At 42.2% G+C, this 25,580-nt stretch overlaps 1 protein-coding gene across 2 annotated transcripts; it reads right to left on the bottom strand.

Moving 5' to 3' along the window:
• Positions 1–1,655: 1,655 nt before the first annotated feature.
• phldb2a (pleckstrin homology-like domain, family B, member 2a) lies at positions 1,656–16,042 on the bottom strand. 2 transcript variants are annotated; one of them, XM_070982923.1, is made up of 17 exons: positions 15,957–16,042; positions 13,825–13,949; positions 11,883–12,850; positions 11,461–11,793; positions 8,421–8,555; positions 7,948–8,085; positions 6,783–6,929; positions 5,936–6,046; positions 5,769–5,858; positions 5,477–5,620; positions 4,938–5,037; positions 4,201–4,399; positions 3,536–3,626; positions 3,305–3,451; positions 2,961–3,180; positions 2,726–2,811; positions 1,656–2,504 (listed from the first exon to the last, which is right to left on the bottom strand). In XM_070982923.1, exons 2-17 carry the CDS (start codon positions 13,877–13,879, stop codon positions 2,364–2,366), a joined length of 3,105 nt encoding a protein of 1,034 aa, XP_070839024.1. In that variant the 5' UTR covers positions 13,880–13,949; positions 15,957–16,042; the 3' UTR covers positions 1,656–2,363. The 2 variants fall into 2 exon arrangements, with proteins under 2 accessions (XP_070839024.1, XP_070839025.1); XM_070982924.1 differs by having other exon boundaries at positions 4,201–4,396.
• Between the last annotated feature and the right edge of the window lie 9,538 nt (positions 16,043–25,580).

The following is a 25,580-nucleotide window of genomic DNA, read 5'->3' as shown; positions in this document are numbered from 1 at the left end:
TTACAGCTCTTGCTTCAGCTAAAAAAAAGCCTGCACCACACAGTACAGTACTGTAGACAGTATTTCATTCCCAAAATCATGTTCTTGAGTTTCTAAGACATTTTATACACTTTTCAGATATACTGGGAACTGATGACTTGGTACAAAATGCCACAATAATGGTGGTATTGACTCTTTTTGAGGCTATCTTAAGATGAATAAAAGGCAGACTCCTTCAGGAGGTTTGATGAAAATATCTAGTTACACTAAACTACAGAGTCATTGTGCAGCCCTATATAATTGATTCCCACTGGCCATTGATTCCCATGGTGGTACATTACATAACGGTGTAAAAATACTGCTATTGTACTCAATACTGACTGGAGAGCACATCATCTTGCCATTTTGGGCTTTACAAAGCTTCTTTTAAGTACAAATCAAAACTTCTGCAGCCCATTGATCCACCATTGTTCCACTAACAGTTTAACAGCCTGGGAAACATAATGTTCACATTCAATAGACAAACATAACAATTCACAAATGTGATCCATAATCAAAATCATTTATTCTTATTCAGATTAAAAAAAAAAAAAAAGTCAGTTCTAAACCTGTAGCATTATTTCGACTAAAATTAACATTTGCTCATACACAAAATATAAAATAGTAAATTTATTAAAAATATATATAAATGCAGCCATTTGTTTGGTTTCAAGGCTTGTGTCTAATACAGTGGAGACAGTTTGTGGATGAGATGTTAATATGACAGATAACTCTCTCTGAGAGGCATCCAGCAAAGGCAACAACTCATCTGCAACACTGTCAGCTCTGCAGCCTGATCTGCAGTCAGTAAACACACAGCTGCTGGTACACGTATCTTTCAGCATCAGATAGTAAAGCTGTTGCAAATAGTCAAAGAATATGCAGATCAAATATATGGATTTTTATAACACATGTAATAAAAACTACAAAAATAATTTTGTGTTCAAGATCAGAATAATGATTTTATGTTTGCTTCCAAAATGAAAATCTTAAGCTTCATAATACATGTACACATATCTGATATATAAGCATCAGAAAAAATGGATCACTGAAGCTCCACTCTTTCACTAACTGCTCATTTAAGTGAGCATGGGCGACCAGCCAGAGCATGACATCATTTCAGTGCAATAACTCTACACTGAGGCCCTCTGCTGGTGAAAAAACATACTGAAATGCCACGGAACATGTGGTGACGCAGTACATATAGCATCACTGCTGCACAACATGGCCTCGTCATACCAGGCCTGTGGCCTCCACTGTAGAGGGGGAGCTAGCTGCACAGTGGTAGGCAGGAAAGACAGTACCATTGTGATTTGGGCAAATTTTCTACTTTTATGAGTAGAATATTTGCTGGAAATTACAAATAATGTGCCCATGATCATCTCCTTCATGGATGAAGGTTGTATGTTTGAAGAAAACATTATTAAGACTCACTGGAATGAAAGTGATGTAAAGAGAGATGTGAAGGAATACCGATGGTGGACCATCAGACCTGCTTTAAATAAGAAGACAGGACCAGCTTATGCCGGCAGTCTGGCAGCAGCAATCAAAATGCTTGAGCTAAAAATGCAAAATAATACTCACACTAATTCTGTGTGAATGTTAGTGACAGTATAGAAATAAAAACGTGAAGATTTGGACGGGTCAATCTTCTCTGGTAAAAGACTGGCAAGCAGTTGTGACCCACTGATTCAGACATTTAAAACAAAGAAATTTCAGTCTCTGAAACGCTGAAAAAGTGGAGTCCAACCAGAAGCAGAGAGGGGAGAAGAAGGTGAAGAAACAGAGGTGGTCCAACAACTTAAACTCTGGTTTGAACATCTGGGATACCTACAGAAAGCTGTTTATAGAAAGACAGCATCGGTGTGTACCGTAGTTTAGAAGTGTACCAGATGTTGGGTTTTTGATCCCCCCTGATCCTTGAGGTTTCATCTGAACAAAAGTCAAACATAACAGGGAGCGTATCTGAAAAGCGGGGATTTTGTAGAAGGAAAGTTGGAGAATGTAACAGCTTAATTGTTGTAAGACTTAGTGATGCTTCAGCTACTCATGGTACATAAACAAAATAACTACACAGCTTAATTATGAAACGTGTATATCAACTCTTTTGATCTGCTACACATGGTTACATGATAAAGTGTGCTTTTGAGCATGAGCTGTAGGTTACAAATACTAAAAAGTGTAAACTGAAGTTCATTTCTCGTTGACCTGATGAACATTAAGCTCAGCTCTGCTCAACACGTTTGCTGTTACGCTGACACGCGCAGAGTGCCGAAAACCCTCCCGTGTGGCACAATGTTTACCGAAGGAATTGAGTGGTGTGGACCCTGATCTGTTGGCATCAGTCACACCATGAAATGCATGTGTCCTTCAGCGCCCGTTACCATAACATCCATCCAGATACGCATGGCCTCAGGCGACGGCGCCACCATGTAGTACACCCGATCGTGGGTCTTCAGACTGAAGGTCAGCGAGGGGTTGGGGCTCTTGGGTGCGGAAGTGAATGTAATTTTGAGAAAAAAGTGAAATAATGGAGAATAGGAGGGAGAAGGGTGAGGTTGTGTGTGTGTGGAAGAGAGAAAGACAAAAGGAGGGGGGGGGAAGCAGAGGATAAACAGACGTCAACGATATTCAAAGACAATGAGGCATGTGTGGACGATGCCGAACGCTAAAAATCACAGACACACACGCACGCAAACTGACTTACTTTGTGTGCATTCTTTAAATGGTCATAGTACACCTCCTCTATGGCTTGGAAGTAAATGACTCCTTTCATCTTGGTCTCATGTTTGTCTGCAGCGGAGAATGTAAACAGAACTGTTCACAGACACTGCGATCAAAGCTCGTTCTCAGCATCCAAAGTATCCTGGCTTAGTCACATCGCTGTTGCTCTAATTTTGTCTCACATTTTCAACAGAGAACTGCGACAAAGAGTTACTCACCTGCATAGTAGGTAAGCGTCCTGCGATTCTGGTCGAAGACGAACCAGCGTTTCTTCCAGGTCTTGATCTTGCCGCCCATTTTGACCAGGAAGCCTCGACAGGTTTTATCTGTGATGGCCAGATGGAAGCAGGCATCTGGGTTGTGCCCAGCTGCCTCAATATGGCCGTGAAGATCAAAGTCGTCTTTCCTTACAGGGAGGTAGCGAGTCAACAGCCGGGACTATGGAAACAGCATTGAAATAAACAACAGATGTAAACACTGCGCAGCACTTTATTCAGGAAGTATTTACATGAAGATTACGGTTTAAAAAACATCACATGTGAACCTCTTCTCATGTAAATACCTGCGATCTTTGTTTCTCCCTGAGCTTCACCTCTCTCTCCACAAGTCTCTGCCTCCTGCTCGTCTCCTCCTGCAGTCGTTTCTCCAGTTCCTCCCGCCTCCTCCGCTCCTCCTCCAGAGCCTGCCTGCGCATCGCCATCTCACGCTCCTGCACATGGCACAGAGCACAAGTGACATCCATCATCAAACACACACGTCCACATGCACGGTGAGTTTTGGTAAGCTTACTTACCCGATGCTCGAGGAGCCTCAGCTTCTCAGCCTGGGCCTCTCGGAGTAAACGCTCCATCTCCTCGATCTTCACCATGTTGGACATGCTGGCACTGATGGAGAATGGGAAACACAAGTCGTCACGCACAAGAAGAATCACAGCTAAAACAAACACACAAAGCACTGTAATAAACAAACCAAGGTTAAAATGAGGCCTTGCAAACACACTCAACTCATTTGTACAAATACCTAACACAAAATGAATGCATAGGTTTTTAGTTTTTTTTTAGTTTTGCAGGAAAAAAAGGCGACTTTAACAGCACAATGACGTGGGACTTCCTTGATTACAAACAGTCCCCAGCTTAAACACCACAGAGTGCCAGCTTTGCTATCAACATGAACTCTATTATAAGGCAACTGCATCTGCTAATTTGTATGCGGCTGTTGGTGAGAAAGTGTAATAACAGCTCGATATCATGTGGATATGTTTGTCTCAGATCTGACACAAAAACAGAGCATCACAGCCTCTTCAAAAGCACTTCCTCTTTAGAATATCACTCCTGACTATCCTCTGCAGCCTTTATGCTCCAACTTCTCCTCTAAAAATACAACTCCTCTTCTTCTGATTGACACAGATTCGCTCTGTCTACACTTTTCAAAGCAACCTTTCATCTGCACGTCTCTAACCTTGAGATGTTGTCTGGGGAGCAGGCGGAAAAGCTGGTCTCGAGGCTGTCAGAGCTGTCCACGCTGACGGTATCCGAGGCCTGGCTGTTGTCCGGGTACGAGAAGGACTCCAAGAACACGTTGGGCTCAGACACCATCCTGCTGCAAAAATCACTTCTTCTCTGTCTGTCGTCATTCATGTGTGCATGGTTGTTGCCTGCTGACGGATGAGAATATCACGGTAACAAAATGGAAATACCCTCAGTATGCATGGTCTAATGTTACAGTACCAAATAACTACAGCAGAGATGCAATTCATTAACTAGTTGGACCAGTGGAATAGCATCTTGTGATCATAATTTTATAAAATCTGTTTACAGCAACAGAGCCAAGTTACTAACTGTGGTCCATCAGGACAGATAAAGTCTCTATCTACTGTATTATACTGAGCAGTTTGTACAGAGAATTATACATGAATTTCCACTACCAAGTATTTTGTGTGTGGTACTTGTTTTGAGCATGCTGGGCAACCACGTAATTTGCCTCAAAATCACAAATTCCTATCTAGTATAATGTAGAGTACTAATGTTAAGACAAACATTTAGTCGTTCGTATCAGATTTGGGCTAAATGTGGCTCCCTTTGTGCATCACTGTAGCATTTCCTGTCTGGATACATGTACGATGAGGTTTTAAAGCTGGTCAGACGCAGCACAGACTTCATGCAGATGAGATGCGACGGTTTGGTACTCTGACTCACTCTTAGGAAGGCGGCGGGTGCTCAAGTCCCGCGGGGAGAAGCTGAAGCCTTGTGGGATGACGCTGCCACAGCTGGAACTTTGGGACAGAGGCAGGTGGGCCTGAGGAGGAAACCGCAGCACACATGCTGTTCAACACCAGGCTCTATAATCAACTACAAAAGGTCTTCAAGAGCAGAAAGCGCTTCATGAGCGGGATGGGTGTTGCAAGCCTGACTGAAACAGAGAATTCCTGCTTGGGTGGATCATTCTCTTGGGACAGAAAGTTCTGGATACAAATAATGAGGGCAATGAAATCCCCTCTTCTGCGGTCCAGAATCAGAATGAGCACCGTTATTTTGAAACTGTTGTTCAAAACTTTTTCCAATTTGGAAAAGTTGTAGTCAAATATCACAAAAATAGGTTATTTTTGTTTTAAATACTAATCAATCAATGGGTCTTTTGAACAGATTAGAAGCATCTTTTGTCAGATTTGAAACACCCAGTCTAATCCTACAGTATCCAATCTGTAATGTCTGCTAAAACAGCTAAATATAAGGACCTTGGGAGGAAGCGTGCGTCCCAGGGATCTGCCGTAAGAGCTGAGGAGCTGCTGGCTCCTCTTATGAGGTAGGTTGTCAGTCGGGTGGGAGCCATTTTCCTTGCTGCTGCTGCTTCTTCTCCTTTCTTTCAGAGAGTGCAGGTGCTGCAGGGATCACAGGCATTAAGGATAAAACTTCTCATATTGAAAATTTGGCCATTCACTGTGTGAAACACTTTGTCAAAACCACCTCACACAGTGCACGCCGCTGGTGGAAATATAAAGTATTATTGTAACTGTAACTGACACCCACCTCTGTGATGGCTACAGGGCTGTTAGTGAAGGTCTGCCCCTCAGACAACTCTGCATACTTTCCTTCCAAAGACGCCAGCTTCTCTCTCTCCTGCAGACGTCAGGATAGTATGTTCAAGTAAATAAAATCAAATATTTACAGTGTCAGCATGCGGAGAATGTCCTCACCTTCTGCAGCATGATGAGCAGATTGTTTTTCTCTCTCTGGAAATTCTCTCTTTCTTGCTGAGCCTGTAAAGTAATCTGTGAGGACTGTTTCTTCAGCGTCACGAGTCTTTCCTGTGACAAAACACAGCAGAATTTCACTACACAATACCCAAACTTTGGATGAAGCAAATATGCGGTCTTGTAGCAGAGGTGTTTTATTATGAAGCAGCAGTAGAGTGAACAGAGCAAATTCTCTTTTTGCACAATAATAATGTCTTCACCCTGATTTGGCCATTTCTGTGCGGCTTTGCCCAGGACTGAAAAAATCTATTAATTCTCTGTCTTTACGATGCAAATAGTATTTCATGCTTACCATTGCTGGTATTGTTGTTTCTTGTAATTAGTTCATGCTTTGTGCTGCAAATCTCACAATTTGGCAGCTTTATTTTCATGCACAACCTGTAGTAGAACCACAATGTAGTAACTGAAGACGCCAGAAAAAAGACAAAGAAAATTGAAGATATTAGAAATTTAAAATAGGCTTAAACTTTTTTTTTTTTTAAAGTCTACTGACAGGAAGTGTATCTCTTAAATAAAAATATGAATATGTCTGTGGGCCAATTACTGAAACCTGAGAGCAAGCCTGAGCTTCTGGGACCCTCAAGAAACAGTGTGTTGGCATAAACACGCACTGAAAAGTCCTGACTTGTACTAAATATCTCCTTTAGCTTAACCATTAATAAGCAAACATTTCAGATCTCGTCAAAATTTGGTTACGAAAATGAAAAGTGATGCAGTGCCAGCACTAACTGCAGTGTTAAACATGCACGACATGCTTCATGCGCACTCACAAACCTCACTGCTGTACCTTGCGCGTGACAGTAAGACGCTGACACTCGGCAATCTCTCGCAGCAGCTCTTGGCTCTGATTCTCTTTTTCCTCGCCCTGATTAATTTCTCTCTCCAGCTTCTGAAACTCCAAATCCTCCAAACTTTTTGTCTGCTCCTCAGCCTCCTACGAAACAGCACAGATACACACACACACAATACCCCAATAAGGTATAAGGTTATAAGGTAAAATGTTTTGCTTTTTTCAGCATCATATTTAATAATAATATTTTAGATTTAATTTAAGTTAAGTGACCATCTGCCTCGGAGTGATATCTAACAGATGCTATTACATTACACAAAGTGGTTTCAGGTGATTTTAGTTTTTCACCAAATTGGAGTCAGATGAACTAACAATTTTCTTCACACATGGTAACTATTTGGGCCCCTTCCCAAATGTGGGTCTACGGGGTACCAGGGCCGAAATAGAAGTTGTGAAAGGATCCAGGATTATAGAAAACAAGGTCAGGAGGGATAATAAAGGTGTAAAGGGAAACAAATTGGGGAGAAAAGAGAAAACAGACTGTACAGGTGAAAAATGAGAGCTGAGATATTTGTTTTTTCTATGAGTCTTGGAGCTCACTGCGAACATGAGCTCATTTTGGAAAGACTAAACTGCCGTGTGTCGTCCAGCAGAGCTGGTTCAGGTGTTCTGCCCACTGGTTTGTCAGAGGAGCACTGCAGCAGAGAAAAGTCAGCTAACTGGCCCAGATGCACAAACTTAACATCTTTTTATTACTTTGATTAGAGATGCCTTCACGTGTCAGCTGACTGGACAGTTACAGGCGAGGGTCTTTAAAATGGCCTTTCAAGCTGCTCTGCAGATCCCACTTGTGATGACATCCCTTGGTCTGGTGTTGTAGATATTTCCTCTTGGAAACATAATTTGTTTGTTTGGCTTTACAGGAAATGGAACTGAAACCATTTCAGAGGAAGCTGTGGTTGAACTGAACTTATCCCTGAGAGTTTGTTTGAGCTCTGGCTTCAGTGTCTGAGGATGCGTGTCCACATGCTTAGTCTTGATGCCAGCACTCCCTTTACTCCCCTCTGACCACTGTGTGCTGAACTCCTAACGAAGGACAAACTGGTAAAAGTATGAGGTCATTTAAGATTTCAAAAACTTGACCATTTTACATATTTTTTACCTGAGACTTCTCAGCGTGGCTCTTCTTCTCACTACTATGGATTTTGTCCTTAAGTTGGTCCAGAAGCTCTTTTTCCCTCTGCAGCTGGGCCATCTCGGACTCCTGTTCTCCCTCCAGCAGAGCACACTCCACCTCCATCTGCAGGACAGCAGCACAGTAAAAAAAAAAAACATAAACTGAAACAAACTTAAATAAAAACATCAGACAGAATAAGCAGCTGAAACGTAAAAACAAATGCACATCTTGTGTTGTGCTTCCTTATCAAAACACGATTGCTGATGGCTGCTTTGATCCGTAACACCACTGAGCATTAATAAGCTCACTTCATCAGCTTTACTGCTTGAGTGATAAACTTAAACACAGTGCTCTTAAGCTATCAAGAGGTCATCAGTTTATCTGACACGAGATAAGAACAAACACCATTGGGCCGCTCAGGCCTCAGCTGTGTTTACACACTGCACTGTGCTGCGTACCTCTCTGACCGACTCCTCCATCTGGTTGTCCAGGTCTTTGATCTTCTGCTCCAGCTCTTCTATGTTGTTCAGGACTTGAATCCTCTCTTCCTCTATGTGCGTTACTTCCTGTTTCAGCTGCACACTCTCCAAAGCCTGCAGTGACATCAGGAATGCATAGAAATGCTTGGCTGTACATTTTGTGCATAGACACACACATACACATACACACACACACACACACACACACAGCTTAACACTCATACACACTGCACATTCAAGAAATGCACAGGCATGCTGCACAGAAAAATCCCCTTCATAAAGTTTATTGCCTGTAGCATCTCTTGGTGATTGTATATTCAAAGTTTCGGAGAGTTTTTATATCATGAGAAACTACTTTTTCTGTGCATCCAGTGTGTTGTTAAACTAATTTGCCAGCCAGTAAAATCAGTTTTTCTGAATGAGACGACAGCAGCTGCTGTTTTAACTCATCCAGAGTTGGATCACTGAGAGCAGGATTCTTTTCCACTCGGTGTAATGGAAATCTCTATCAGTGCCAGTCATGCCAAAGTACTCCCACATCTTTCAGCATCTACCGACATTCGTTCATTCTCCTATATGGCTGCATTTAAGGGATCCTATATTATCAGGTACGCTTCCATGTAAAAGTCAGGATGATTGTTTTTGAGGCAAAGTCTCATGTGGCCAGCAGCTCTCGGATTTATAGTTTCCCAGGCGGGTTGTGAACGCTCTTTCTTCCTGTACACACTGCTCTGAGGAATGTAAGAGATGGAGGAGAGGGTATTTAGAGTCTGTAAAGCCCTGTCACAACTGACACATTGCAGACACGATGGTCTCAACCTGGAAATTCAATTTCTATAAACTCCATGTGTATTTGAAAAATTGTGTCCTTCACATAAAAGAGATTGGTTGATTACCTGTGCTGATGTGCTAAGTACATTTTCATTCTCATATGCTCCTCCATCCACTTAACTTCAGTATGTACTGTAGTCCAAAACATCTGGAAAAACGCATGCCTTTTCCATGCATATACACTAGCATTCTTCCACTCATACACACCCACAGTTGTGCATGCGCACACACACATGCGGACGCTAATTCTCCGTGGGATAAAGTCATTTCCTGTTCCCCCCTCCTTGAAGACTTTGAATGGCTGAGCGCTGAAACAAAACTAGGGCTTCTTCATTAAAACCAGACACACCGCTAGGTTGTTAGTGCTCTAGAGTGGAAAAAAAAGCTGCACTTTTACAGAGACAGCAACTCAGAGGCACTAGGACTAAGACGGTGGAGGAGGTGGCCTGCCTGGAAAGTAAAACCACAGCATTTGATAAAATTGCTATATATTTGTATTTGTAAATTAAACATGTTCATTCATTTCTCAGTACGTGCAGCGAGGCCTCCCACTTTGACACCTTCAAAAAAGTTGGTGAGAGAAACAATAAGGTCAAATCACAGTAACATCAAACCCGTGATGAGACCTTGCACAACTGTGATTTCCTAGTTTATGTGTCTGTAAAACATTCATAAACAGGAAACGTACAAACTGCAGACACTTGGAGTACTTCTGACTAAAAGCCCAAAGATGTTGAGGAATCCACCTCAAACAAGAGAAGCTTGTGTTGAATAATAGCAGGGGATACAAACTATATACAACCATCATGCACTGGATATGCTGTCAGCATATGACTCAGAGTCTGTGCAAGAGCTTCGTGCTACACATGTTTGCACAATTTTATCCAGACAAATTCAGCTTGAAGCAAATGAAATGCAAAATGTGTGTCATGATTTTGTTTTTCCAGACCACATTAACCCCTTCCACCCTTTGTTTCTAAAAACTTACAAAAGAAATGGCTGCACCAATATATAAACTGCAAAAATAGTAGATGTCTCGAACATAATTCTGTACAGATTTCCCACATGGTTCACATTTGGTATCTCTGGAAAGCGTAATCTGCACTGGGTTTTAAAACGAGGTTCTGTGGAAATGTGAAAGGGAAATGGAAAGCATTTACCCTGATATTATAACAGGTAAACAAAGATCAACATGCTATCAACAGTCTGATAAACTGCATTCCACAGCAGGGCTGTGTCTCTACACACTACAGCTAGGTCCTCTCTGTCTCATTTTAACACTCATTCTGCAGCAGGAAGACACTGAGAAAAGGCAAAAAAAAAAAAAAAAAAGAAAGAAAGAAAAAAGGATGGGAGGGAAGCAAAAAAAAAAGGATAAGATGCAGATACACTGAGGGAAGGTGCTTCCGTCTTCTACACCTGTGCACAGCAGGAAAGGCACAGGTGTTACTAATAACACTGACAATGACTTTGTTCTATTCAAGTGAGCCTGTACGTCATGTCAACATGCACAATACCAGGACAGTGACATTGAAGCAGCTAAATTCAACCAAAAGGCTTCATTTTTTTTATATATCTGTGCTAATTCACTGTGCTAATAGAGTGCTAACAGCCCAGCACCAAAGCTAGCAAAGCTGACAAAGCTAGCACTTAGCTGGTGAACATAGTGGAGCATTTAGCAGCTAATTTCTCTATTTTGGATAAAAGTTTGTGGAGGCACAAACACCAATAAAATTAGAGTGAATATTGGACTTACATTTGTCAAGTGGCCAGAGAAGAGTCCAAATAAAAGCTAATGTTGCCCCCTATTTAAACGACAAGCAACTGTTAACATGTTAGCTAATAGCATTGTATTTGTTAGCTTACTCGTGTGTTCTTCAGCTCAAAGTGTTCAAAGAATTCAATTAATACAGCTCTAACCCTCCTGTTATAAACATATTAGCCACTATGTAGCATACAGGTTGTGATATACAATACTAGACATTTTTTCAAGAAAGGATATGTCCTAGAGGTGTTTTTTTGTCAACTGTGACTGATTTTACTGATTAGCATAAATGTATTCAGAGCTGAAATAGAAACCAATGACATCAGTTTACATAGTACTTGAAATAAAAACATGCAGACCGCTGCAGGACCACCTAAGAAAACATCACTTCTGCAGTTAAAGTGGTCACTTGGCGACACTTACTTTGGCCCTGTGGTGGGTGGACGGTGAGGGGGCACTGCTATTCAGGCTCATAGCAGGTGAGTGGGATCTGGCCTCTCTGTAGCTGCTCTGCTGACGCTGGCTGGACTGCTGCTCCTCGGCCAGTTGGAAGTCTCTGGCTTTGGCCCCAAAGCAGCTCTCTGGGGCAGTGCTGCTGGGGGAGTCAGAGAACACAGACTCATCGTCTGACACCTGCAGCTTCTCCAGCTCCTTATTGATCTTCTGCAGGTCAGAAACTGCTGAGCCCGCCGGCTCTCTCTCCACATGGCCGAACTCGGTACACAGGTTTAAGATGGTCTCTAGGCGCTGGCACTCCTGTAGACAGATCCACACTTCATTATTTTACAATGTTTGAGTTATTTTCCTGTCAAAAGTGGATGAATCCGATACAAAAACAAACTCACCAATCTCTGCACTTTCTGCTCCCTGAGTCGTTCATCTCTCTGGTGCTGGTGATAGTCTCTCAGCTCCTCTTTGCCATTCAAAGAGCTGATACTGCCCACCCTCTGTCCTGGACCTAGCCCACCCTTCCCAAAGGACAACCTCCTCTCTCCGAAGCCCAGATCTAAGCCAGTCCCATCCATGTCGATCCCCAGAGAGCTCAGAGAGGCCAGGCTGGCCCTCCTGGGAGTACTGGGCATGCTGGCTGGTACTGTCACATCTGGTGGCTGCTCCAGGGAGGAGAGACTGCGCCGCGGCCCTGCTGAGCCCACTCCTCTGTGGGAACCCACTGAGTGGCGTGACGGTAGCGATAGAGCAGGGGGGTCTGCTGCATTGTTAAGCCTTGGCAGAGAGCGGCTGTGCATCCCCAGGCTGTTAAGGGAGCCAGTGGAGTATTTTCTCTGCCGAGAGTCTCCTCCAGCTTTGCCCTGAGAGTAGAGCCTGCGGCCCATTCGAGGGCTGGACGGCACACTGGCTGCTCCACTTTTGACCCTGGGAGAACGAGGTAGGGGCTGCCCATATGAGGAGAGCAGAGAGCTTCCATCTGCTGTGTTAGAGAGGAGCAGACTGTCTTGTGACTGGTGGCGAGAGTGAGGGTGGCGGAGTAAGCCGTTAGGGCTCAGCTGGCGTTCACCTTGGCGAGGATATGGAGGCACGCTGCTGCTGGTCATGTAGGAGAAGGCTCTGGAGGCCGATGGAGGCCGGTCTGTATTGCTGAGCACTGACAATGGCCTAGTGGACTGTGATCCAACACCTGAGGGCACGCTGAGGTACTTGCGGCTGCACTCAGCTGCCCTCAAGCTGGCCTCCAGAGCACTCTTCCTGCGCTGCAGAGTCTCCATCAGCTCCTGCAGCTCTGCCTTAGAGCGGGAGCCCCTCAGCAACGTCCCACCCACTGAGCCACTGCTGCTGTGCTCAATCTTCACACAGTCTGTAAAAAAGAGAGAGCTGTCAGAGCGTGAAATCCTGCCTCTTTTTGGGTGCTGTGATAGAGTCTGGTTTAATGTCACTTCTTTAATAAGCACCAGCTCAGGGAAGAAAAGTGCTATCACACTTGTGCTGAGTGAGGGAGGGAAACCAGTGAAGAATGTAGGCTCATACAGTTCTGAGCCCAATACAAACATTGGCTCAATCAGTGGTTAAGCTTCTTCTAAAAATGGAAGAATGCTGGTGGAGCAAGACAAGCCATAATGCATCATAGTCTCGACTGTAAGAGAAACCCAGAGGACACCCTCCACTCCAGCCCAAATATCTTAGCAAGCAGTATGAGGACAGTGCCCTGAGTCATGGGTGGCTGGATGATGAATAAACGTATAATTATAGTTCATGTGATAGCAAAGAATGTCCACCTCCTGTTTTATAAATTAAGTCTGGGCCTTCAAAATGACAAAACTTTGCTGGGCTAACTAAAACTTGGATTAGTAATTTAATTAAACTTGCTGTCAGACATCATGAAGGCTGGTATCTTCCTCTCTCTATAGAAATTGTTGTGGTGTGACAATGTTGCTCAGTTTGAGATAAAATCCTCAGTGCTCTGTGTATTTTGTCAGCTGATCATTACTGACAATATAAGGCAGAAGTTGGCCTAAAACCCAGACGCTTTCAAAGTCTTGAATGCGAACTGATGCAAAAGCAGCTGCCCCAGGTTCATGGAGCATTTAACCAACCCAGATTTAGTATCATGTATTCATTGTTAACCAGCTAAAATTATCTTGTTATTCAGCTGAACAGAAGTGGAAGATAGGTTCAATCAAAAAGCATAAGGGACATGCAATCGAATATTAGATGTGAAATGAATAATCTAGAAGTGTAGATTACTGTGAGATTCACTGCCGAATGACCCAATCAGGGTGATTAATACCGTCTAAATGTCACAAGGAAACATAAATTTGAATGTTGTCCTACCTGAGCCATAGCCCAGACCGGCGACGGCACTCCTTTGAGGAAGCATGCTGTTCATCACAATGACCTCTTTTCTCTGATTCAATCTGAGGATGCAGGATTCAGCTGGGCGCTATGTGCTTTGTTTCCTGAGAGGAAGAAATCAATATGAAACTCACGACCATGAAAAGACTGTAAATCCTAATACCTACTGGAAAACAAATAAATAGTGTACATAACAATACAACATTATACAGCAGCACCTTCTGATCTGGAAACACAGTTGAGTCCATGCCTGGCGGGCCCTCCACTCATCCTCTAAAAACTCTACAACAGTACCTAATTTCAAGCACATATTTCAGATGTGCATATTTAAACAGAGAGAGAGAGGAAAAAAAACTTTCCTGAAGACTAAGTCGGAAAACAGATCTGGAGGAAACTTTTTATGCCTGGCACAGTCTCACCAATAAAAACCAAGTCTGAAAAGCAGCACTCAGCGCCTTAATTGATCTTTTAGCCCCAAACTCATGACCAGTCCATGAAAGTATTCCCTCAGAGTTCCAGAGTCATTGAGACGGCAGCCAAAGTTAGAGGTTCAGGCTGGGGAAAGACTGGGACGGCATGAGGACCGGAGGTGCAGCTCATGCTAAAACCATTAGTCCATTACCTGAAAATCAATATTTTTGATTTTTTCAAACAAGTAAATTCATTTACTGAGAGAAAATACTGAATATTTGCAGGTTATAGCTTCCTTGTCACTATTTCATTTAATTTAGTTGTTTCATTTTGGGATCTAGTGACATTTTATTGTGTAACTGATTAATCAGGACATCGTAAGATTGGATGATGATGAAAACGAACGATCCAATGTTGAGCCATGAACAGCACAAAAAGAATGTCTGACTGTCTCCTCTCAGGAAAATTAAAGCTAAAAGAAATGAATACGTCCAACAGGACAAAGAAAATCAAAGAAATACATGCTGAGGTCCCCACACTCCTCACATAAGGGCAGATTGAGTGAGGATATTGTAGGGTCCACTGATACAATCGAGAGATTTTAAAAGGCAGACTGTTTCCTGAGTCCACAGACAGCACACACAGCGCAGAGAAGGACAGAGACGGCTGATCCAAGACTTGCTGGTCCTGCTGTCTGGAGAGAGGGCCTACAGGAAGTGGGGTATCCTTTTACACAGTCACACAATCAATCAGCATGAGTTCATTCTCGAGACCGCCTGGAGGGAGGCGGGGGGTGGGGGGCTTCACATCAGGAGCACGGGTTTTTACTGCATCAGCCAGAGCACAGGCCAGCAGTGTAGAGCAGATCATAAACACAGAGGCGTGTAAACAGTTTGAGGAATGGCCACTGATAACATGTTTGTCATTGAAAGTGTGTTAACTCTGTGAAGATAAACCCTTCCACATTGCACAAGGCTCAAACTGTTGTTGTCTTCACTCTCTGTGCAGACAAACACTGTTTATTTTCAGGGGTTTTCAAAGGAAATTAGTTTGAAAATCATTCAGGCCACAAACGCTCATTTTCATTTATGGATAATCTCCTGATTATTTTCAGTAATAAAAGATAAAATCCATCCATTTTGCCGATCAACTGCCTCCTAAAATCATATCGGCTCTAAATTCACTGCACTGCTTTTACAATATTCTGATTCAACATCAGGCATTAACAAACTCACACACATTCACACGCACACATACACGCAGGGATGAAATCAACAGTTTGAGGACTTGCCGATTGGCTGTCATCCACTTTGCTTTTTTAAATGGCTGTGACAGTCTCCAGCGATGTTAAGTGTGCGGAGGTAAACAGTAATCCAGACAACTACGGCTCAAACGTCATTCATTTTGACTTTTTGCATGTTTCTTGTCCATCAGTTTGACACATTTACATTTGCCTGAGTCATCTGTCTGGCATTCTTGTAATTGTACACATATGTTAACTGCTCTACATTTGGCAACAACTGTGCATGCAGCGCTATGCCTTAAACTATGCACTGTACTTACTTAAACTTTAAAGTTAAGCCTGACACAGCAGCGCAAATGAGACAAAATGCAGCCATGTGGTTCTCACCGAGCATCACTGGTTGCATCGAGCTGGACATTTAGGAGCTGACTGAAAGCGTGAATTAAAAGCAACTAACCTCTGTTTTCTGTCCCATTCACATAGTAGCTCCTGAGTTTTTTGGTGTCTTGTTCCTGAAGCTGAAGTCTTCTCTCTCCCTCTGTCTGTCTCTCTCTCTCTCTGTATGAAACAGCAAAGTAAAGTCTTCCCATGACAAAGGATCAGACAGGAGACCCTCTCCCTCCTCTCCCCTCCCACCTCAACTCTCTGCTCAGACTCCCTTCCCAGGAGAGAGAGAGAGAGAGAGAGAGGGGGAGAGAGTGTGTTTACTTTGCAGCATCAGGCCTGGTTGCTGCCCCCCTCTGGTTAGAGAGAGAACTGTTCTTATGTAGAAAAGCAACAGAGCAGATGGGCAAGAAGGAAGGAACGAAGGAAGCATTATTAGTTTTCATTGTAAGTGTCTTCAGAGGAATTAGTATGTTTAATCCCTTCTAACTTCAGTCTGTAGCTGATTCTGAGCTTTGACCTCTCAATGATCAATAAGCTCCAGTATCATAGTATTATTGTCATATTCCAGCAGGAGACACTGGGTTTGAGTGAATTACTGCAGATCTGTGCTCGTCATGTGACAGCATCTAACCTCCCTCCTTCTACCTTCAGAGACTGTCTGCACTTCACATTGTATTTACAATGGCAACAGTTTTTCTGCTGTCTGGCCCGTTTGTTCACCGAGAAACAGGGCTCAACCCACAATGTGTGTTTTCTGTGGGAGAAAGAGCAAGAGTTGGCATTGGTGCTGAAAGTTGTAAAAAAAAAAAAAAAAATGTTGACTCTTAGATTGTTGTTTCAGCAGTATGTGGAGGCGGGAGGAGGCCCCATCGCTGTGTTTGAAACACAGCCAACCTCACTCCCCCTCTTAACTGTGCAGGCAAAGAGCGAAAACCCCCTTATGGTCAGAGACATTACACACACTGAAACACGCAGCATATCTAACACTCTGATCCTTAACTAATAGATTTCTTTTATATAAACTGATCGGCATGTGGACGTGAAACGAGTGAATATGATGTCGAGGATGAAGCAGCAAGTTCTGAGAGTAGAATGAATGAAAAGTTACTTTGGAAAAATCCCCTGAATCCCACTGAAAATCTTGAACATCACGAAAACTCCAATTACATCATAGGGAGGGGGCTGTGGAGTGCCGCCTGGACGAGATGATTGCTTCCAGACTCAGAGCTGGGGTCTTAAAAAACACACACACACACACACACACACCCACACACACGCGTCTGTTTCCCTCTCTCTTTCGTTCTTTACTATTTCAGGAAAATAAAAAGACATATAAATCTCAGGAGGGTCTCATTTGAAAACTGCGACACTTTAAATTTAGTGCTACCACAAAAAGCTAATTGTCACAGAGCACTGCAATGTTACTCCACTTCCTGTCCAGAGAAGGTTAAAAAAAAAGGTAGGATTTTAAAGTGTGAAACCTTGATCCATGTGTAGTGAAAGATGTGGAAAAAGGGGGAGAACGATGGAAGAAAAATTGGTGTCAGATTGTGGGAGTGGGTGTACGATCAACTCTGGTAATTGTCGGGAATTCTGAGTCAGAGCGCGAGTCTCGAGTGTCTCACCCAATCACAAAAGACCAAAGTCATTTGCAGTTTTTGGTGTTAAAATGTGGATCAGTTCTGTTTGTTTTCTTTTGGCCTTGTGGACTCATCTTTCATTCCGTGCTGTCAAATGTAACTGACTTTCCCTGAAAGACGGAACCACTCACGATGTTTCTCACCCGCCCTCTGCGCTTGGACTGTCCATTTCATTGCGTTTGAAAGATGTGTGTTTGCTCGAAGCAGTTCCTGTCACCACTGATGACAAAGTGAGCCAGCCCCCGAGCCATTTCGTCAAGTCACCCCACAGTTCAGCTCCACAAAGAAAACTTAATTAGCAGGATGCAGGCGTTAATATGAATACAAGCCACACCACAGCTGTTTGCAAGATTTATCTTGATGACCAAACTTACTTTAATTTAAACAAATTGGCTTAAGCTCCAATTGAAACCACAAAACAGTCTTGTGTCAGTGTTATGCCACCAGGCCTGTAATTATATGGCTGTGGTGTAAGGACGTCTTTGGGCAGTGTCATGTTTGTACAGACAATGTAATAATGTCCCTATCTCGCGGCAATTAGCCCATAATTAAAATCAATCCTAAATCCATCGTCCATACAGACCTTTTGTGGTTTGCTTGTGGGTTATCAACCTCTGCAAACAAGCAAACAACAAAGAAATCATGGCTCATGTTGCCTCCGTCGCTCTGGCAAATGAGCACAGACCCTCCCGACAGCTGCTTGTGGCACTCCAACGTCAGAAAGATCACACAGAACACTGCAAAAAATGTTGCAATAAGGTTCTTTATTATTATTTTAAAGGTAAGAAAACAAGCTCACAGTCAATAGTAGTGTTTCACAGTATACGATACAGGCACTGCACACAGATGATGAAGACATGGCTAAGCACATGCTCTTAGTGAATTTTACAGAATCCCGTCAGTCTGATCTGGATCTTGATCTCTTTGTTGGAGGTAGTTTATACGTTTCTGTGCATTATCCTCCACTACATGTCGCTCATTCACGGCATTACATGAAGTTTATGATATATGGAGACCAGGTTCAATGTTTCAAGATCCATCCTCCTCTAGACGACTGGATGGCAGCCCATCGTTGTCTTCCATAGGTGGTCCTACTGGTTTTTCGTCTTGTATTTCAGCCCCTAGTGGTACAGCCACAGCACAGTCCTCTGCTGTGTTTGCCGTACTGGCTGCTACTTCATCCTTTGCTTCAGGCTGTAGTCTGCTGCATTCAACTCCATGTTGCCCGATTATGTATGTAGCTGAGGTGTTCAGATCTTTGTGAGGTCCACCCTCAATAAAACCTACTCCATTGTATCTTTGTGAGGTCTCCTTTGCTGTACCAGTTGGAAAAAATCAAAATGAGTTATTCAACACAAGGAAGACACTGAAAAATTGTCAATATTAACAAGCAAGTTGTGCTGTTGAGTTGTTAACTAGCAGGATATCTCAATGCTGCTTCAGTTTTTAGTGAAATGTGGTGAAAAGTCTCTTAATTATCTGAGAAAATGCATTAGTTTTTGGTGCATACAGTGAAAGTCTTGCTTTTTTAATTCCAAGCTTTGCTCCAAAATTAGATACTGTTGTGCCAATAGATGCTGCGACATCAAAAAGATCAAGCGGTCATGAGACAAACTCTTACATTACATCTTACATACCTCTTTGCCTTACACACTGAGGGAGAGCTATGATGACGGTGAATAAGAAAAAAGCTGCAGAGGCTGCAGTGCTCCACCACGACCTCTGCACACTCTGCTCATCTACACCTGTAGAGCAAAAATGCCATATTAGTTTTAATGAATTGTTTACAGAGTTCAGAGTTTACATCTCCACCGAAAGATACTCACTTATTGGTGAAACGGTGATATTTACTTTGGTCTGAACGATATGTTTGTTCTGCAGGCCTGAGAAGGTGCAGGTATACGTCCCAGAGTGTTCCTCAACGTCTGGCTTGTGAAGCAGAAGAGATCCGTTTCCCAGTAGAAGCAGGTCCTGGTCCACTTCAGCTTGACCCTCCCACAGGTTAAAGGTGTGTCTGGTTTTGGTGTCATATCTAAAGATGACTGTGGGCTCACTGGACAAGGTGAAAGTCCATGTGAGGGAGAAATTCTGGAGAATGTGTGGGGTGATGCATGGGATGGACAGCGCATGACCCTCTGCCTGTGTTATACTGTCTGTAAGGTATACGAACAGATTTTTGTTTTTATTTGTCATAAATCATCTTATGAAAACTATATCATTATGTTACCTAAACGCACCTTGGTTTTTCCGAGAGGCGGTCCACACCTGGGTCTTGTCAGCCGATATGAAAGAGCAGAAGTAGGTATAGTTAGAGAGATGACCCAGAAGCCTCAGTGTGCTTGCTACAGTGAACAGACCTCTGTGGTCTGTGGTTTTGATGGTTGAATTTTCCAGAGCTTCCTGGGCAGAGGGGGGGTCTGTGGCCCATGCCACCTGAGGGACGGGGTAGATGTGGTGAGAGGAGCAGGTGACCGTCTCATCAGTCATCTCCATGACGACGGACTGGATGAGAGCTAGAAGAAAAGCAGACAACAGTGTGAGCATTTAATTGCTAACCCGTATATGTCTTTCTGCCATCCGTTTTACTACATAGGCTAAACAATATTTTGTAAAACAGCTTTTGAAATTTGCAGCAACAACCACACAGAAAAAACAAAAACACAGTATCTGCACTGTCTGATCTTTGCGCTGTATGAGTCTCACCGTGAGCTTGAAAAGCAGCTAACTAGACAGCTAAAGGTGGCTGTCGTATTAAAGCTAACTTGTGAGATAGCTGCAGCTAGCCTAAGGAAAACTAAAGCCAAGTTTAGTTAACAGCCTACTGATTTTTCTCTAGTCTAGTTATATGTATGACTGACATTTTGGGTTGTTACTGTACATATTTAAATGTGGCAGCAGCTAAATCAATTCATGATTAATAAAAAAAGCTGAGCAGATCTCAGCTCATTGCATTTCACGCAATTTGATGGTTAAGATGCCTTTAAATCTTAAATGTATTCATTGTAAATTAATGTAAGCTATTATATTGGTGTCAATATAAATATTAACACAAGTACAGATGGAAACTTAGCTAAACACAGAAACACTTGGTTCACAAATCACTAACTCCACCTTTCATGTCTTTGGCATTAGTCTCCTGCGAGGATTTATTAGAACTGCTACAATGCAGTTCAACAGACTGAAAAAAAAGTGAGCATTAGGCCTATAACTTTCATAAAGTTGGATTAGTTAGGTGTACCTCATATGAAAGTGTAAAACAAATACTTTAACAGTTTAGCTGCTGTCTGCTTTCCAGTTGCTCTGTCATTAAGACACATGCAAGAGCCCTTCTGCTGGGCACGAGTGGGGAAAAAAAAAGTGCAAAATGTTCCACCTTGTTGTCACGTCCTTGAAGGTAATTTAAGAGAAGAGACATGTCGCCACTCAAAGCTTCATCAGTGCTGAATTCATCAATTTTAGACCAAAGAAAACCAAAAACAAACCTAGAACAGTAGTAAAATGGCCAACATTTCTGTCATATTGACAGTATTGCTGTCAAATTTACTGACCTTTCACCTCCAGGTTGACAAAGATCTCCTGGTTGCCCTTTCGTGTGCTTGTGTAACACTTGTATCTGCCCTTGTCTTGAACTTTGACCCTCCTGAGGAGTAGGGAGGCATTGCCGTGAGGGATGTGGGAGTTGAACAAACAAGTCCGTCCACTGAAGTGCTTGTTCTGGAGTCCAAACTGATCCTTGTTGTAGTAGTAGCTGTGAACGGGGATTTGCTGCTTGTACCAGTGGATCACCACCGTGCCCGTGGGTCTGAAGCTGCAGGGCAGGATGCAGTCGTCAGGGATGATGCAGGTGACGTTGGTATCTGGTAATAAGACTTTCAGATGGTAAAGCTACTGTCAAGAGTTCTGCTATGTTTATATTTTTGTCATTATAACTTAACATCTGAGAGTTGTACTGATCAAAACAAATCATTGCATCTGACCAACAGTCTAACGTTCACTGTCTTTTATCCTGTAAAACATCTTGGATGTATCAAAAAATATTATTAGCGCTGTCTTGAAAGTTAAATTGAACCATGAACTGCTGAATTAAAGCATTAAAAATGTAAATGCTCTCTTTATATAAACAGCGAGTAATGACTGAATCTATCAGAACTGACAACTATGTCTGAAATATATGTTCATTAAATGTTGTAATGTTCCTGTTCCAGAGTCTTTCATGTCTTTTCACTGCAGTATGACAATAACAAGAAATGTAACCATAATTTCCCTCATTTTCCTTCATAATTATGTATTCTTGCAGGCATGTTTTGTAACCATTTCCTGCCACATCTGTGGTGTTTTGGGTTTGCAGATTTCAAGAGCCTGTTTTCACCGACTTCACAAACACTTTGGAACACACTGAACGACTGTATGACTGAGACTATTAAATGTAACAGCCCCCTGACCCCCCCCTTCTGTCTTCTGTGATTAACTGTCCAATAAAAATCCATATTGTTTAACTTGAATACAGTGTTTTTTTTATCCCCAAAGTCACACTTCAACTGTAACGTGTGCTCCATGTTTTCCCCCAGATGTGTGCAGCTGTCACAGCTGGGTAACACTCTCAGTGCTCTGAGGACACGGCACAGCTGAGGTTACTGCTGCTGTGGAAATATCATTAGCAAACAGAGGCTATCTGTGAACAGCTCTGCGCCATTCTTCAACACAGACTGCTACTCAAAGGCAACACAACTGACATCACATTACATGAACTACCGAGCTGTGAAATCATTTTTGACATGTTGTGAATGATGTGAGGAGACACTGTGCATTGCATTGTTTTCTAGACACTTAGATACCCTGTAGGAGAGCAGAACTCCTCCTCTGGCATGCCTGGCCCTTACATACATGAGCAGTTCATTAGTTGATGTCATCTGTGCATGAACAGCATCATAAAGCTGTTCATGTGTCCACAAACACACTGCAAAAAATAATCACCATTATAAAGAGAAAAAAATACTTTTTCCAACTGGACAAAACCTCATTCATGATCAGCTTGATGCAAACATTTGTAGTATTTGCCAGAATTGTGAAGAACCGTTTCTTTGTGTGAGCATTATATTCTCATTATCGTCATCTCACGCCAGTCTTTTGCTTTTGAATTTGCAGTGAAAATCAGATGACGAATTACAGCAACAGACACCAAAATAAATCACAACTCAGGCAATTCACCACAACAGTTGAGCATTTTCCTACATGCTGCATCAGATTATGCACAGCAGTAACTCTTTAAAGCATCTCATCCATTTAACTCCCTTTGATCAGAATAAATTACTCATCCGTGAATTGTAGGAACAGATGTTGAGTATTACATTACCTTTTGAGTTTGTCAGTAACAATTTCTGCAAGAGAATAAACAGCACAATCACGAGTCCATGTGTCTCTGCCATGTCAGAAGGCCTGCTCCGAGTTGTCGATCCTGAAATAGTATTTGGCACGCATGTGTGTGAAACACTGGTGTGCAGTCAACTGTTTCTGTGTGATTCCACTTCCTAACACGACTGAAACACTGACTAATTAACCAGGCGGGTAGAAGTTTAACCAGCTACCTTGTGAAAACACCTCGACAGAAACACTTCAGAAAAGCAAAGGCAACACCTAATTCCTCTTTCATATTCACAAAATAAGTACATGCACTCTTCAGTGTCTGAAAAAAAGATGTTCAGTAATGTTATCTTGAAAGGTGCCTCATGCAGACTGTACATTCTCATATGGACAGAAAACACAATCAGTTTGCTCAGCGGAAGAAAATCTGTCAGCGGACGAAAGGATGAAGGAAACATGTTAAATAAGACAACACAGTAAAAAATCTAAAAAGGGAGGTCTGTTTGTTTCTCCTAAAGGACCGTGAAGATCCTGTGTATTCTGGAAAAAGATATGAATGCAGTTTGAATACACTGCTATTCCACATTTCTCTATATATTTCTCAAAACTCTTGATGCAGTTCTGTTGAGCAAAAGCATTTAATCTACAACACAACAGTTAATCTAACATCTAAAACGCACTACTGCAACCCGAACACTTCATGTACATCTCAGCATCAACTCGTGCACCTGACCTTTGACAACACTGGCCTGCCAATGTTAACACTGTCATTTATTCTTGACCATAAAAATGGAAGCATTACAATTACTGTCAATACTGTCTTTGTAAAAGTTTTTTTTTTTTGTTTATTTATGTATTTATTTAATTATTTTAAACTAAAATGAAACTAATGTAATGCAATACAAACCTATTCCTATTCACTGTCCATACTTGTCTAGGATAGCTGCAGATATGGAAATAATTTGTGCTCATTAACCCTCGTCTTCTGCATTTGGCCACAAGTTATCAACATCCCACCTTATGTCCTCTCTTGCGATACACCTGGGAAAAAGTCTTTCTGCATGCCTGACCCACATCTGGTATTGTTCTGCACATATGCCCAGACATCCAGCATTCACTCAATTCCTCTGTGAGGCTGCACAGTGGGGAGTGAGGTGACAGGAAAAGTGACAGCATGCTGGGCTGTAAACCACTCTGTGACTGGAGGAGAGCACTGAAATGCCATATCATCCCATGCAATTACAAAACGCTCTGGAGTCCGCCTCGCTTTCCCCACGGGGCACATTGAGGTCATCACGAAATGAAAAGAGGAACTCATGTCCCAGATAAGAGTTCATGCAGTTTTATTTTTATTAGATGTGGATGCAGCAGAAAGTAGCAAGTTGCACCAATCCTGGGACATGTTTGAGGATTAATTTAATGGTTTTTAGAACAGTATGTAAACAGGTGGGAAATGGATTATTAATATATAGTTCATGTATTTGGAAAGATGTGCTGTGCTGACTGTGTCATCAGTTTTGAAAATGTGAACTCAGTATTGAGAAACTGTGAAAAAAATCATAATGTTTAGTACCCTCATACATTGATCCAAACAGGGATGAATCACTCACTGTTATTTTATATATGGATGTTTCTTTTCTGCTCAACACCAGCTGGAAGAGAATTTTGTCCCTCATGACCTTTCACCAGCATTCCCGATTATAGAAAATAGATGGACGGATGTGACGGTATTAGTGATTTCAATTTAGCTCAAAGACAATTTCAGAAATGGTTGACAAAGTTACAAAAAGTCTGGAACATATCTGTTATTGCTGGGTGCGCTCTATAAACGTGGCTGCTCATGAATAAAAAGCACAGTGCAGCTCTTACCATATTTTGACAGATGATGACCTCTAGAGGGCACAGATGAGATGTCACTTCCACATGTGAATGGCTGCCTGCTGTCCAGCAGCTGTGGGGTCACATGTACAAGAGAACCGAGGTCCACGTGCGTGATTCTTTAAGATGGCACCGCTCATGTCTGCCCTCAATCAACTTTAATCCCAGATTAAAGGGACCATGCCACTAGAGTGGAGTCATGCTGTCCATGTTTTGATTTCATCATTGATTCTTATCAAGTTTCTCTTTCTCTGCTCCAGTTTTTCATTTCTCCCCTGATTTGTTACAGTACCATTAAATATGCTTGTTTCTATAAGCCTGTTATATTTCCTGATCATTTCTTACAGAGACTTGAATTATTAAGAGTGTCCATTGCCTCAGTGGTTTACTTTTGCTTCATTTTCATTAGTGATACAGAATAATGTGCTGTGTGTCTATTGTGCAATATATCACATGGACAAACAGACCATTAGCACATGACGTCAGCTCACAGTGAATGCATACTAATATACAGAATGCTGCAGATCTACTGCATATGAGGACTTCTTGCTAGTTAGGCTTAAATGCATTTGTTCCTAACTGTTTACAAGAAAACAAAATTGAATCTCATGATTTGGGTGTTTCAAGATAATTATTATATTGTTTGTATTGCATCAATAATGATCATTTTGAAGTACAAACTGTTCTGAAACTGACCCGAAAGTGCAATTCAAAGCTTCCCTGAAATAATAATGAGAAAAAACGCAAAAAAATCTTTTTTAAATTGTGGTGATGACAAACAAGATATTGAGATCAACTTCCAACTAACGTCAAGT

The sequence above is a fragment of the Chaetodon trifascialis genome, chromosome 16 (genome assembly GCF_039877785.1).
Source record: "Chaetodon trifascialis isolate fChaTrf1 chromosome 16, fChaTrf1.hap1, whole genome shotgun sequence".
Classification (NCBI taxonomy): Eukaryota; Metazoa; Chordata; class Actinopteri; order Chaetodontiformes; family Chaetodontidae; genus Chaetodon; species Chaetodon trifascialis.
The sequence above is the reverse complement of the archived record's forward strand: the minus strand, read 5'-3'. Positions and strand labels throughout refer to the sequence as shown.

Bases quoted from the DNA above. Each gene is read 5' to 3' on its own strand.
- phldb2a (XM_070982923.1), bottom strand. From the start codon at position 13,879: ATGAACAGCATGCTTCCTCAAAGGAGTGCCGTCGCCGGTCTGGGCTAT. The intron at 12,851-13,824 runs GTAGGACAACAT...TCTTTTTTACAG, and splicing joins CGGTCTGGGCTATGGCTCAG to ACTGTGTGAAGATTGAGCAC. The intron at 2,505-2,725 runs GTAAGTCAGTTT...TCCGCACCCAAG, and splicing joins ATTTAAAGAATGCACACAAA to AGCCCCAACCCCTCGCTGAC.